This window comes from Callorhinus ursinus, unplaced genomic scaffold, assembly GCF_003265705.2.
Source record: "Callorhinus ursinus isolate GAN/ISIS: 27379988/994484 unplaced genomic scaffold, GSC_fseal_2.0 scaffold11, whole genome shotgun sequence".
Lineage (NCBI taxonomy): Eukaryota > Metazoa > Chordata > Mammalia > Carnivora > Otariidae > Callorhinus > Callorhinus ursinus.
The window spans coordinates 35307774-35323249 of record NW_027397073.1 but is presented as its reverse complement, the minus strand read 5'-3'; the positions used below and the strand labels follow the sequence as shown (position 1 = coordinate 35323249).

Genomic DNA, 15476 nt, shown 5'->3' with positions numbered 1-15476 from the left:
CCTTCCTCCCCCTCTCATATGTTCATCTGTTTTCTTTCTTAAATTCCACACGAGTGAGATCATATGGTATTTGTTTTTCTCTGACTGACTTATTTCACTTCACATAATACACTCTAGTTCCATCCACATATTTACCTTCTTTTTTACTGGGCTGGCACCTGCCCACCTCTGGTATTAAGCAACCAACTTTTCATAATCTCTCTAGCCTCTCTTACATTTATTTGTTTGAAAAATGGGCAGTGTTTTATTAGAAGATCTTGTATACCACACTCTCATCACCTGCCACCTTTGACTTGATTTTTGGTTTTAACTATGATTAATCTAGAAATTGTTTAATCTTCTTCCAAATAATTAAGAGATGATAATTAGTCCAAGATTCAGAAGAGAAACTATCCACATCTTGAAAAGCAAGTATATTTTATTTGACATAAGGCAGAAGTTCTGCAGATCTCCATTGCATCAGGACAACTTAGAACAACTTTTGTCTTTGTAGACTTTGCTACCAGATACAAAAATGAGATTGAAGAGACTTCATCGCTGAGATAGAATCTTATTTATTTTCTCTGTTAGTCCTTCAGAGATGGGAAACTCGTATTCTCGTCTTAGTCATTGCACTTTGGAGAACAAAGAACCAATCAAAACTGGTGTGTGTGTGTGGTGGTTACACTGCAAGTCTTAACATAGTTTTCTGTTAACTTGTCAACAAATTTGTGTTGTGTGCCAGCACTAAAGTAAAATGGCAAAATGAGAAAAATAGAGTGTAACAGCAAAGGGACAAATAACTTGTGTTATTGGTTAAGACCACTGCCACATTAGAAGGCTGCAGTTGAAAAGGCACTTTGAGAAAGGTACCATCAGGCCAGCCCTTACAGTGGTGGAGGTTAATCTCTCCCAGGCCCAGCTACGGAAGCTATAAGCCTGGAAAGGGCTTGTGTCCAAAAAAAATCAATTTCTAATTTGAAACAAAATCATTTTTGACTAACAGGGGTTCAGAATCCATTACTTTTTGCTGTATAGTCTGCTGACATTTCAGCACTTTCTGTTGTGCACAATGAATCCTACTAGTCATTTTATAATGTTGCTATACCAATCAATTTAACCAAGACAAAGCTGTTACAATTCTGCAAAGTTTTCAGGAACAGTTTTCACTTACACTTTTATTTTTTTCATTAGCTTTTTCCCTTTTTTGTTTTTTGTTTTTTGTTTTTTGGTGGGGAAAGGTTGTAGTGTTGCAGTGGAAAAAAAATAGAAACTTTTTCATTTTTTTAAGAGAGTTTTGTTTTAAGGTGTCACAGGAATTAACTTTTCTTTTTCTACTTATAAGAAAGATTGTCATGTAAGGGGTGCCTGGGTGGCTCAGTTGGTTAAGTGTCCAACTCTTGATGTCAGCTCAGGTCATGATCCTCAGGATCATGAGATCGAGCCCTACGTCAAGCTCTGCACTGAGCATGGAGCCTGCTTAAGATTCTTTCTCTGTCTGTCCGAACTCTGCCCCTCCCAGCCCCATTCACGCACTTGCACTCCCTCTGTCCCTCTCTAAAAAAAAAAAAAAAAAAGACTGTCATATATTTTTCTCTTCTTTTATTCTGATATGGAGCCATGGCCAAATTACAGTCTAACTCATCATTGAGGAGCTGAAGTTGCCCCTCTGAGTCATTCTACTCATTGCAGAGCTGCTATGCACGGATTACAGAACAGAGCAGTTGCTGCGTGGGCATTTACGGTGATGCCCAGACAGATGGGACATGGGCTTTACAAGTGGCTGCGAGGGGTTTGGACACTCTGTTTATCATAAGGCCAGTGGCCTAGCACTAATTGCCTCAGTCACACTGCTTGGTTTAGTGTCTCCTTAATTGTGTTCCCTTCTTTAGTGTGTCTAAATTTTTTAACATACTTTTCTTCTTTGTTTCTTTTGTTGTCTTTAATCATTAAGTACCACATAGGATGTTTACTGCAGGACCATTAATCTTTATTATCAGTCTCTTATTCCTCTACCTTTTCTGTCCTCCTCACCATTCTATCAACTTTATTAATACTAATTATATAAAGAAAGACCTGACTCTTGTCTCAAGAAACAGCCTTGGGATCACAACCACATGTACAGTATTGTCAGAATTATACTTAAAATATAAATTGTTTTTCAGTCATCAGTGCTTGGAATATTCTATTTTAGTTGCCTTTATTGAGCTATGTGGAACAAGGAGACATTACTTAGGAAAATCTAAACTTGAGTCAAGAACTTTTAAGCCAAAGGCACAAATCTGGAAACACACGCTGTTCATTCCTCTTTTTTCCTCCCTACTCAGCAGCGTTTTTTGTTTGTTTGTTTTTCTCTTCCAGCTTGCCTTGAACCACCCTTTTCTTATCAATCACTGATTCCCTTTCATAAGAGCCCTGGAAGCTGAGGGCGTTTTTCTTCTGTGATGCTGACAGGCTAGCAGAGGCCATGAGGCCACTGAACAGACATGTTCCAGAATCGAAATGTTAGACCTCAGGGCTTGGTATTGCCCATTTCTAAGTGAGGCTTGAAAGCCATCCCAAAGCCCCCTGCTACATTTAGAGCTATGCCTGTTTGTTCCTTCTCCATGGATCTCTGAGTCTTCTTAAAACTTCAAGAGAGGCTGAACCTAAAGTAATTTGTATTTAACTGGTGGTATTGACCATGCCCTCCATTTTGTCTTTGGGCTTTTTTAGGCTATATAATATACAGCAGCTATCACTGGTTGATGGCCTCTGAGGCGCTCCCAAACTCATTTTTCTTTTACTGGAAGAGGATTATTATAGACTCATCTGAAAAGAGAAATAATCCTTGAAGCTCCTAGTTGTTCCTCTAAATAAGCCTGTACTTGCAATGATGTGAATGTTCTTTGTAGTCCATGATGGATTAATGTAGGTGGCACAATTAAAGAAATAAACAAGTTGGAGTATCCAAAGTTCAGAAGCCATTTCTGCTTTGCCTCTAAAGAACACTTTTTTATGTTTCTTTTATTATTAACATCATCATCATTATTGTAGGTTTAATCATTAGAAAAGGTATCACAAGATATTACTTCTGATTCCCAGAAGTCTGAACTAAAAGATTTATTAAAAATTGATGCCTTTATCAACAGAACACAGAAGACAAGCAGGGTATAGGGCTATGAATAAACCCAGACACGTAGATTAAATTGTCCTACTCAGTCCCTTTTAAAAAGGAATTCAAATGCGAGAGACCAGCATTAAGAGTTGAGGTTGCTGTTTATGAAATATTGTCACTTAAACCAGAAGCTCTACATTTCCTATTCTCTATGATAGAAGTATCTCAAAATACTACATAATTTACTTATTTTTTATATTTTATATATTCTCCCACTATAATATGAATACTCTCTATTTTACTGTTGCATCCCCATAAGAACATTGCTTAACATGTAGTAGGTACTCATCATATATTTGTTGAATGAATTAGTTTAACACGATAGATAGACAGATATCTTTGCCCCATTTCCAAGCCTTAAAGATCTAATCAGACCTTTTGACCTCAGTACCTACAGTGATTAAGAAGTATATATGCTTGAAATAACCATTAAAACTCAAAAAAAAAAAAAAGTATATATGCTTGTCCCTTCAAAGTCCTTATGGTGACTGATTGGCAGAGTCAAAGAGATATCAGTAGAATGCGGTCTTAAAAACAGCACTGCCATGGGACGCCTGGGTGGCTCAGTCAGTTAAGTGGCTGCCTTCAGCCTGGGTCATGATCCCAGAGTCCTGGGATCGAGTCCCACATCGGGCTCCTTGCTCAGCGGGGAGCCTGCTTCTCCCTTTCTCTCCCTCTGCTTGTGCTCTCTCTGTCAAATAAATAAAAATCTTTAAAAAAAAAAAAAAAAGCACTGCCTTGAGAATCAAGAAAACTGTAGGGTTTTTAAATTTTTCTTTTATTCTGATTCAGATTTAATTTACATACAGTAAAACTGCATAGGTCTCAAATGTACATTTTGATAAACTTTGACAATTATATATACTCATACAATTAAGATATAGTACATTTCCATTCTTCATGAAAGCTCACTCATCTTCCTTTCTAGTCATTCCCTCCCGAGGCCTCTCTCCTGTGTTTGCACATGGCTGCCTTCTGTAGCCTCACGTTGCCTTTTTGCTATGAGCATACATTCCTGGTGTGTCTCTCTCCCCCCACCCTTTTTTTTTTAAGATTTTATTTATTTATTTGAGAGAGAGAGCACGAGCTGGAGGGAAGAAGGAGAGAGAATCTGAAGCAGACTCTGCACTGAGCTCAGAGTCCGATGCGGGGCTCGATCTCATGACCAAGAGATCCTGACCCAAACCAAAAGTCCACTGCTGAACCCATGGAGCCACCCAGGCACTCCCTGTCTCTCTCTTCTTTTAAGGACAGAGGATCATATTGGATTAAAGGCCACCTGTATGACCTCATTTAGCCTTAATTACCTCTTTAAATGTCCTATCTCCAAATACAGGCACATTCTGAGGTGTACTGAAGGTTAGGACTTTAACACATGAATTTGGGCGGGTGGGGGAGCACAATTCAGTCCATAACAACTACTTTTTTCCCAAGTCTTTATGCTTTTTATTTCTTTTATTATCTCATTATACTGCCTAGGACTTCTATTACAATGTAGAATAAAATGGTAAAAGTGAACTTCCATAAGGAAGTCCTGATCTCATAGGGAAAGCTGTCTTCCACCATTTAGTATGATTTTAGCTGTAGGTTTTTTGTAAATGCTCTTTATCAGGTTAAGAAAGTTCCCTCATTTGCTGAGAATCTTTATCATAATGAGTGTTGAATTTCATCAAGTCTTTTTTGTGTACCTATTGAGATGACCATGCATTTTCTTTTTTATTCTGTTAATTTGATAAAATTACACTGATTGGGAGATATTGGTGTGTAATACCTTTCTTTGGTAATGACCTTGTCAGGGTTTGGTAACAGAGTTATGCTGTGTCATAAATAAGTCAGGAGGATGTCAGCAGATAGGGACTTCCAGAGCCCCCCCGCCCCAACCCCCAGAAATACTGAAAGCACTGGCAAAACTGCCAGAATCAGCCTTATCAGAACTCTGAAAAATAGTGAAAGATTGATAAGAATCAAGCAAATGCTTAGCCAATATAAAGTCCATTGAAACATGGTAGGAGAACTTTGTGAAATTTTAAGTTAGCCTTGTCCCATCCCCGTCCCCAGCATGGCAGCATTCTTGAAGATGGCATTCTGAGTTCCACATATGAGCACCTGGTCCCAGAGGAGGCAGAACAGATCTTGTTCTCAAGGAATTGTGTTTGTCTCTTTTTACCTATTTCCTAAAGGATTGACACAGGGTTTTTCCTAAGCCTGACCTTTCTCAGGACAGAGAAGCAACTACATGTAGAACATTGTTTGCAAACATTAAAAACCAAATGAATACACCACTGCTGCCTGAAGTAAAAAGGTAATAGTTGAGCCAAACAATAGACACTCAAAAGCCAACAAATTAGGCAACCATAGATGAAATGGACAAATTCCTAAAAAATACACAAACTACTAAAACTGACTCAAGAAAGATAAGAAATCTGAATAGACCCAAACAAGTAAAGTGATTAAGTCAGCAATCAAAAACCTCCCAAAAAAGACAAGCCCAGGACTTGAAGGAGATGGCTTCACTGGTGAATTCTACCAAACATTTAAAGAATTAACATGAATCCTTCGGGAGCACTTACAAAAAAAATAGAAGAAGGAACACTTCTTCACTCATTTCAGGCATTACTCTGATGCCAAAGCCAGACAAAGACATCACAAGAAAACTACACACCAAAATCACTTGTGAATATAGATGAAAATCTCCTCAATAAAATACTAACAAAACTGAATGCAGCAACATATTAAAAGAATTACATACCAAGTAGGATTTAGCCCAGGAATGCAAAGGTAGTTTAATATACAAAAACCAATCAGTACAATATATCACATATCAATAGAAGGAAGGGGAAGGACGCCTGGCTGATGCAGTCAGTAGAGCATGCAACTCATGATCTCAGGGTCATGAGTTCAAGCACCACACTGGGTGTGGAGCCTACTTTAAAAAAAAAAAAATAGAATGATGGGGGGAAAAAACATCAACCCGACACAGAAAAAACATTTGACAAAATCCAACACTCTTTCATGATAAAAACAATCAATAAAGTGGGAATAGAAGGAAACTTCCTCAACATGGTAAAGAGCATATATGAAAAACCCACAGCTAATATTATATTCAGTTGTAAAAGATGGAAAGTTTACCCCCTAAGATCAGGAACAAGACAAGTATCCCTGCTTTTGCCACTTCTATTCAACCCTGTGCTGGAAGTTCTGGCCAGAGCAGTTAGACAAGAAAAGGAAATAAAACATATCCACATTGGAAAGGAAAAAGTTAAATTATTTTAGCAGACAATATGATTTTATATATAGAAAATCCTAGAGGATACACAAAAATCCCTTAGAGCTAACAAATGAATTCAGCAAAGTGGCAGGATAAAATTCAATACTCAAAATTATCACTTATATTTCTATATACTAGTAATGAACTACTGAAAAGGAAATTTTAAAAAACAATTCCAATCATAATGCATCAAAACAATACAATACCTAGCAGTAAATTAAACCAAGAGTGTAAGAGTTGTACACTCAACAGTACAAAACATTGCTGAAACAAATTGAAGAAGACCTAAATAAGTGGAAAGACATTTTGTGTTCATGGATTTGAGGACTTAAATATGGTTAAGATGTCAGTACTCCCCAAAGTGATCTACAGATTGAATGCAGTCTTTGTCAAATTTCCAATGTCATTTTTGCAGAAATGGAAAAACCAATTCCAAAATTCATGCAGAATTACAAGGGTCCCCAGTTAACATAATGTTGAAAAGAGGAGCAAAGTTGAAGTCATCATACTTCCCATCTTCAAAATTTACTACAAAGCTATAGTAATCAAAACTATACTGAGGTTAAACCTATACCTGGCATGAGGTTATATACATATATAGAGAGAGATCAATGGAATAGAATTGAGAATCAAGAAATAAACCCATACATCTCTGGCCATTTGATTTTCAGCAGGGGTGCCAAGATAATTCAACAAATGAATAGTCTTTTCAACAAATGGTGCTGGGACAACTGGATATCCACATGCAAAAAAATGAAGTTGGATTCTTCATTTATATACCTCATACCATACACAAAAATTAATTCAAAATTAATCAAAGAGCTAAAAATAAGAATGAAAGCTGTAAAACTCTTAGGTAAAAACATCCTTGTAAATCTTCATGCTCATAGATTAGACAGTGGCTTCTTAGATATGACACCAAGAGCACAAGCAATCAAAGAAAAAATAGATAAATTGTACTTAATTTTTTAATTGTGTCAAAGAACACTGTCTATAGAATGTAAAGATGCCCCACAAAATGGGATAAAAATTTGTAGATCCTATATCTCCTAATGGTTTAGTATCCAGGATATATAAAGAACTTTTACAACTTAATAACAAAGACAAACAACTCAATTAAAACCTGGGCCAAGGGCTTGAATAGATATTTCTCTTAAGAAGATATTCAAATGGCTAATAAGCATATGAAAAAATGTGCAACATCACTAATTATTAGGGAAATCCAAATCAAAACCACAGTGAGACACTGCTTCATACTCACTATGATTATTATAATTTAAAAATGGAAAATTACAAGGTGGAGAGGATGTGGAGAAATCAGAACCCTCATACATTGCTGGTGGGAATTTAAAATAATAGAGCCACTATGGAAAACAGTTTGGTAATTCTTCAATAAGTTAAACATAGAACTACCATATGACCCAACAGTTGTACTCAGAGGTGTATATTCAAAATAATTGACAACAGGTGTTTAAATATATTTTGTATGCAAATATTCATAGCAGCTCTATTCACAATACCCAAAAGATGGGAACAACCCAAATGCCCATCAACAGATGAATGGATAAACAAAATGCAGTATATCCATATGATGGAATATAATTTAACTGTAAGAAGGAATGAAGTTCTGGTATGTGCTACAGCATAAATGAACTTGGAAAACATTATGCTAGTGGCATCTGGGTGGCTCAGTCAGTTAATGTTTGACTCTTGATCTCAGGGTCAAGAGTTCAAGCCCTGCACTGGACTCCATGCTGGGCATGGAGTCTACTTGAGATTAAAAAAGAAAAGAAAAAATTATGCTAATTGGAAGACACGAGACACAAAAGGCCACATGTTGTATGATTCTATTCATATGAAATATCCAGAATAGACAAAGCAGATTTATGGTCACCAGGGACTTCGGAGAGGAAAATGGAGAATGACTGCTTAATTTTACAGGGTTTTTGTCTGAAGTGATGAAAGAGGTCTGGAACTAGATAGTGTGATGGTTGCACAACATTGTGAATGTACCTAATACTAACAAATTGTATACATGAAAATGGTTAAAATGGTAAATGTGTATTTTACCACAATTTTTAAAAAATAAATGAGGTAGGATTTTTTCTCTCCTCTGTTTTCTGAAAGAGTTTGTGTAAGATTGGTATTGTTTCTTCCTTACATGTTTTATAGAATCCACCATTGAAACATCTATCTTGGAGTTGTTGCTTTTGTTGTTAGTGTTGATGGTGATGGTATGTGTGTGTATGAGTTTTCTTATTTTGGATTTTATTTCTCTTTAACAGATACTGGACTATTCAGATTTGTCATTTCTTTTTGTGTTCAATTTTGCTAAATTTTGCTTTTCGTGGGATTTGCTCATTTCATCTAAGTTGTTGGCTTTATTGGTGTAAAATTGTTGTTCATAACATGCCTTTTCCTTAATGGCCTTAACATCTGTAGTGATATCCCTCTTTCATTCCTGATATTGGTAATTTTTAATTTTCTCTCTTGATCAGCTTTGCTAGGGGGTAATCAGTTTTACTGTTTTTTTAAAGAAAAAAAAAACAGCCTTTGCTTTTTGTTTATTTTTATCTATTATGTGCTTGTTTTCTATTCCATTGATTCTTGTTCTTATTTTTATTACTTACTTTGTACTAATTTGGATTTAATTAGCTCTTTTTTCCCTAGCTTCTTAAATTGAAAACTGAGATCAATGATTTTAAATCTTTCTTCTTTTCTAAGTATGTAAAACTGTAAGTTTCTCTCTAAGCATTTCTTTAGCTGCCTCCCACAAATTATGATAGGTTGTATTGTCATTATCATTCTTGTGTTAGCAAGACTAAAGCACCAGGAATGCTTGTCTGCTGATCAGAGTGTAAATTTATACAACCACTTTGGAAAACAGTTTTGCATTATTTATTGAAGATAAAGAACAAATACCCCATATCTAAGAGATTCCATTTCTAAGTATATATACTAGAGAGAATTAACTTAAAATATGTTCATAGCAGCTATATGTAGTTGGGTAGGCTAAACTGTGGTAACAAATAGAAAAAATAGCAACGGCTTAAGGAGCAAGAAGTTTCTTCCAAGATCACCTTGAGTATTAAAATAACACAGAGGTTAGCAAACTTTATTCTTGGCCTAATCTGGCCCGCTGCTTGTTTTAATGAAGTTTTATTAGAATACAGCGATTTCCATTTTTTATGTATTGTCTGTGGATGCTTTCATACTACAACAACAGAGTTGAATAGCTGCAACAGAAGTTCAATGGCCCACAAAGCCTAGTATATTTACTAAGTGGCCCTTTACAGGAAGCTGTTGGCCCTGCCATAACAGGTCAGCAAGAAGGAGGAAGGTATAGAGTACATGTGGAAGGTTTTTATAGGATAGGCCTGAAATGGCACGTGTAACATCCACTAGTTTTCCACTCAACCACACGTAATTATAAGGGGAATTGGGAAATATAATCTAGCTGGTGCTCCGAACAGAGGGAATTTTGGTGAATAACTGGCAGCCTCTGCCACAGCAAGTGTTCTTCATAATAACCCCAAACCAGAAATACTCTAAATATCCATCAATAGAATGGATAAAAACTCAAAAATGCATACAGTGGGACCCTATGTAGCAAAGAAAACAAACTGCAGCTACATAAATCAACACAGATAAATCTCATGGACATAATATTGAGCAAAAGAAGTCTTCAAAAGAATATATATAGTATATTTCTATTTTTATAAAGTTCAAACACAGCAAAACTAAGTCACAGTTTTGGGATACATTCATATATGGTAAAACTATAAAGAATGGAAAGGGAATAGTTATGAGAATAGTAGCTAGTTCCTGGAGGTGAGAAGAGGCTGTGATCAGGGATGGACATTGATGCTTCCAGGGGGCATTGCTGCCAGTACTTCATTTCTTGATCTGCAAAAGTGGTATACTAGTATTTTCTTTATAATTTATTTTTTATGCTAAACTGCATGTATAATATGACTGAGTGACTTTTAAAATGCAAAATAAAACAAAGGGCCCAGAAACAGAGTTTTTCCTAAACGTTGAACTCTAAGAAGTTATGTTATCATGAGATGTTGACTGATGGATGGGCAGACGTAGACCCAGCTTTATGTAAATAGGATATGCTCCATTATGTTCAATTTCATCTATGTATGCAAAAATATATGTATGTGTTTATTTACATAAATATATTCAAACATATTTATACAACTTATCACCCTCATGGATAATACTCTTATCGGCACTTTTTTTAAAGATATATTTATTTTAGAGAGACAGAGTGCATGAGCAGGGGGAGGGGTAGGAAGAAAGGGAGAGAGAGAATCTTGAGCATACTCCTCACTGAGCATGGAGCCTGATGTGGGGCTCAACCACACAACCCTAAGGTCATTAGCTGAGCTGAAACCAAGAGTCGGATGCTTAACCAACTGAGCCACCCAGGCACCACATGCACTTTTACTTTTAAAATGCATATGTTGTCTTTGTGTATGTGTGTAAGTGTATGTGTGTGTGTGTAAATAGATATGCAGTTTTATGAATATGCATAACTATGTAATTGTTGGTACACTTAATATGAAATCAAATTTTGTAGAAGGAATGAGTATAATTAAAAGCTGATATATAGCTTTCCAGAAACTTAATAAGGAATAGCACTTAGAGAATTAAGAAAAAGGAAAAACTTGTCCTATGTCTTAGACCAATCATTCTTAAGTTTTTGGGGGTCTCATACCTTTTTAGAATTTGATGAAAGTGATGGCCCCTTTCCTTAAAGAGTGAACAGGCACATATACACACATCATTGTGCCTGCAATTATGAGGGAGTCACACATTCATGAAGTATATCCATAGATTCCATAGGAGTCCCTGGACCCTCTGTTAAAATTACTTCTTTAAATTGTCCCCATCAAATGTCAGTTATCTCAACTAAACCTTTGATAGAAGTATCAGAACAGAATAAATAAGGCTATTGTTCAGGTCTTCTATAATAGTGATTGCAGAGATAATTATATTCTTTCACTACCAGGCCTTTCTTCCTCCCTCACCTTACCCACAAATCCCTCTCAGTTGTTTCAACTCCTATTTGCACATTTTAATTTCCCCTCACACCACCCAATACTCTACCCAGACAGTTATGGTAGTAATGAGCTGCTTTACCTGCCTCCGTTCTCTCTGTCCCACTCTATTCCAAATTCTGCCACAGAAGTAATCTCTCCAAAAACCAGTTTGTTTTTATTCTTTAATTGTGTTTGTTGCTGCTGTGTTTTATTTTTGAGGCCAGCTAGCACAATGTTTAAGATTAGTTTGCAGTACGAATTCAAAACCCAGCCTTGTTCTTACTAGTTGTGCGATATTGGACATGCTGCCTTACCTTTCACAGTTTCCACTTCCTTATCTATAAAATGAGGACAATAATATAATTTAAGGACTGTTGGAAGGAATAATGAGATAATGCATGTAAAGTGATTTAAAGTGATTAACAAGGTACAAGGACATAATGATGCTCAATAAATATTTCCTGAATACATTAAATATTTAGCCTTGAGGTTTTTAATTTAATGCTTTTGCTAATTCCATGCTCCTTATTCCCTCCTATCAAAATACCACCTCCTGCATCAAATCTTCTTTAATCCTACAGTCATACGTGATCTCTCCCACTTCTTAATCCCTCAGACTTTTTGTACTCTTTATTACGAGGGATAGCCTAATGGTAAAACTCTGGGATCAGATTATCTGGACATGAATATTGGCTCCATCACTTACTAGCTTTGTGGGCTTGGGCAGGTCATGTAAGTCCCTTATGGCTTATTTTGCCTATCTATAAATGAGATATAAAAATAGTATCTATTACAAAGGGTTTTTATGAGGATACATACAATTTCTAGAAATGGCAAAACTAGAGAGAGAGAGCTAGAGGAGGGATAGGAACAAAACAGACAGGGAGAAGGGGCTGGCCACAAATGAGCATGAGGGAACTTTTGGGAGTGAGGAGATATTCTAAAACCAGATTGTAAAAAGAAATGTCAATCCCATGACAAATTTTTTTAATTATTTATTTGAGAGAGAGAGCGTGCACACAGCAGGAGGGGGAGAGGGAGAGGGTGAGGGAAAGGATCGCAAGCAAACTCCTCACTGAGCACGGAGCCCTACGCAGGGCTCGACCTCACAACCCTGAGATTGTAACCTGAGCTGAAACCAAGAGTCAGACACTCAACTGACTGAGCCACCCGGGCGCCCCATTTATAACAAATATTTTTAAAACTGGGTTGTGGCCATGCTGTAAGCTATATAAATTTACTACTATTTATCAAACTGTATGCTTAAGATGGTTAAATTTTATGGTATCCAAATTATAATGAAGCTGTTTTTAAAAAAGATTAATGGTATATGGCAGAGTCCTAGAACAATACCAGGCACATACTAAACATACCATATCTGTTAGCTGTTGTCACCTTATATTGCATTGGGTTATTTATGATTCTTTACCAGATTGTTCAGAGTATCTCATATTCTTACTCTCCCATCTTCTTTACCCTCCCCTAAACTAACTCTGAGCTTAATCCTGACACCAGCCCTTGCCCATCATTAGGTACTTGGTAAATATTTACTGACTGATGCACTGTATGTACTGATGGAGTTTATGTCTCGTATGAAAATATACTGGTTTGGGTTCAGGCTCCCACAGGTTTGTGTGAACAAAGAGGACTGAACTGTGCATTTAGGTGGCTGGTCTTTTACATCTCTACATAACAGAGAACAGTCAGCATTGAGCATAGCTTTTGAACACCAAGGATCATGGTGACTGTTTTGATGCTACTCTCTGTACACAGAAGACTGTTGCTTTCTCTGGGCCTGATTTTCTCTGGTAACACCGAGAAGAGGTGCCATTCCCAGAATTAGCATACTATATTCTTGGCATTTGAGGATCTGGTATTTCCAACACACCAAAGCTGTCTTCATGTTATTTAAATAGTTACACTTTCCTCAAAGAAAGAGTAAATCTTCCCAAATAATTTCTTTAAGGAGCCTGGACAATAGTTTCCCAGGAACCAGAAGAAAATCGTGGATGAAATTCTGACAGTCTTCCAAGAAAAAGACAGGGATGTTTTGTGTTGTTTGGGAAATAATATTAAGAAGGAAAAGGAGAAGGAGAAAATTATTGTTATTAGAAATAATAATAATAGTTAGAAAACAAACAAAAACAAAAAATCTTTCTGTCCATGCCATCTTATTTAGCACTCCAGAGGAGAAAAATAATTATTAGCTGAACATTGCTTGTTAGAAAGGAACAGAGACCAAATCAGCCCTGGAAGGTGGGCATCTCTTCCAACCAGACACTTGTTTTAAGCCCAGTGTACAGTTCTTTGAAAGGAACATTCAAGATTTATGTCTGCTCTGAAAGTTTTAGGGGTAAGAGCAGTTTAACTTGGGGGCTTTGGAGGTACAAAGTGCTGGACTCAGAAGAAAGATCTTTTCTTAGAATGGTTAAAGGGAACAAAATAAAGTAATCTACCTTCTTGGGCATTTTCACAGTAAACTCAAATCAGCAGGAAGATGACAGGCCATCGCGTTTAAAAACAAAATCACTAGCCAGTCTGTTATTGCACAGAAGTACTTTTTTAAAACAAGATACTGTGGATCTCTGATGTTTACAATATCAAAACAACCCACTCAGTTTTCCAGCTGCCGTTGTTTCATTTTGGAGGGAAAAAAATAGCTTAGGGATTTTTGGAATGTCTAATATATTGCTCAGAATGGACTTTTCCATTTCCTTTTATTGAATGCCCAAATTAATTCCTTTTATTATTCATACAGGAACAGTGGCAGGCGTTAGAAAAGATGCATCCACATCTCCTATGACAACAGGAAGCCAAAAGGAACTTGTAATCACAAACCCATCAGTATTGCAGCATGACACTTCCAGGTAAGCCTCTGGGACTCTGGTTTAACATTCTTTAAATAAGAGCGTTTGGGGGGCAGAGAGTCATTTAATAAGGAGTGGAAAAGTCTTGACAATTCTTAATAGCTGTTAAGAGAGAGGCCTTATTTGGAAGCATCTAGATTTGGCCAGGTTGATCTCATGGAGCCCTTTCCTTTACACATGCCCCGCCTTAATTGAAACTGGTAATTGGCAAGAATTTACAGAGAAACACAAAGCTAATCCTATTTTTCATCAGAAAGTGTGCATAGCAGCAGGTCTTTCCCAGTTTGTCACAGAATTGTTATACACTTGGACTTTAACTAATTGAATTAATTGGTACTGAAAATTATAGTGGGTTTTGTATTACGGTTTTAAAGGACTGTCAGCATTTACTGATAACAGAGAATTTGAAGAGTTAAGAATTTGATCAGCCTTTTCTGGAGTCAGGAAGAGAAATACATTATTAAAATTTTTTCACATCCAATAAGCCACCCCTCTATTATGCATTTAAGGCTGAATATATAAACAGCAACACCAAATGGGCCTAGTTTCAGCTTCCTTGGGAATGTGCTTCTTTGAGCACTTAAATTCCCAGCATCTTCTCAGATGAATGTAGATTTTAAGACTTAATTTTAATTATAAAGAACTTTTGGGAAATAACTCTAACACAGAGGACAATAATGACTGCCATCTGTTAGGCACCTACTATGTGTCCACCCTTTGTATGGACTATCTGATTTAATCTTCATCAAAGCCTTATGAAGTGGTACTACTATCATCCGCATTTCCAAAATTAGAGAACTAAGAGATTGAGTGACTTGCCTAAGGTTGCATAGCTAATAAGAGGGAGAACTAGTGTTTCAGACTCCAAAGCCCATTTTCTTAAATACTATAATAGTTAGCAATGACAACCTCCTTATTTTGAAGGTGACCCACAATCAAAAGAAAATTTAACTAGCTTACCACATTCTTTGTCCATTACTCCTTTCTTTTATTTTTAATGCTGCGCTTATTAGCATTTTCCAAATACCCATATTGAGCTGTCGTTCTGAACTGTTGAGGGGGGCTCCCTCCTTGGACCACTCAGCATTGTGGCTGAATGCTTGTGCTCAAGGAGGATCCATCCCAGTCACCTTGAGGGCTTCCTCTGGAGAAGT

General features: G+C 36.7%; 1 protein-coding gene across 5 annotated transcripts in view; it reads left to right on the top strand.

The window, feature by feature from the left end:
* KIAA1328 (KIAA1328 ortholog) overlaps window positions 1–15476 on the top strand; it is a 366775-nt gene that overhangs the window by 306649 nt on the left and 44650 nt on the right. For all 5 annotated transcript variants that reach the window (XR_012380034.1, XM_025886685.2, XM_073898300.1 and 2 more), the window contains one exon: window positions 14214–14322. Coding sequence is in view for 4 of the 5 variants with exons in the window: in XM_025886685.2 (XP_025742470.1) it covers window positions 14214–14322 (109 nt within the window). In the remaining variant the exon portion in view is untranslated. The remainder of the gene's footprint in view (window positions 1–14213; window positions 14323–15476) is intronic.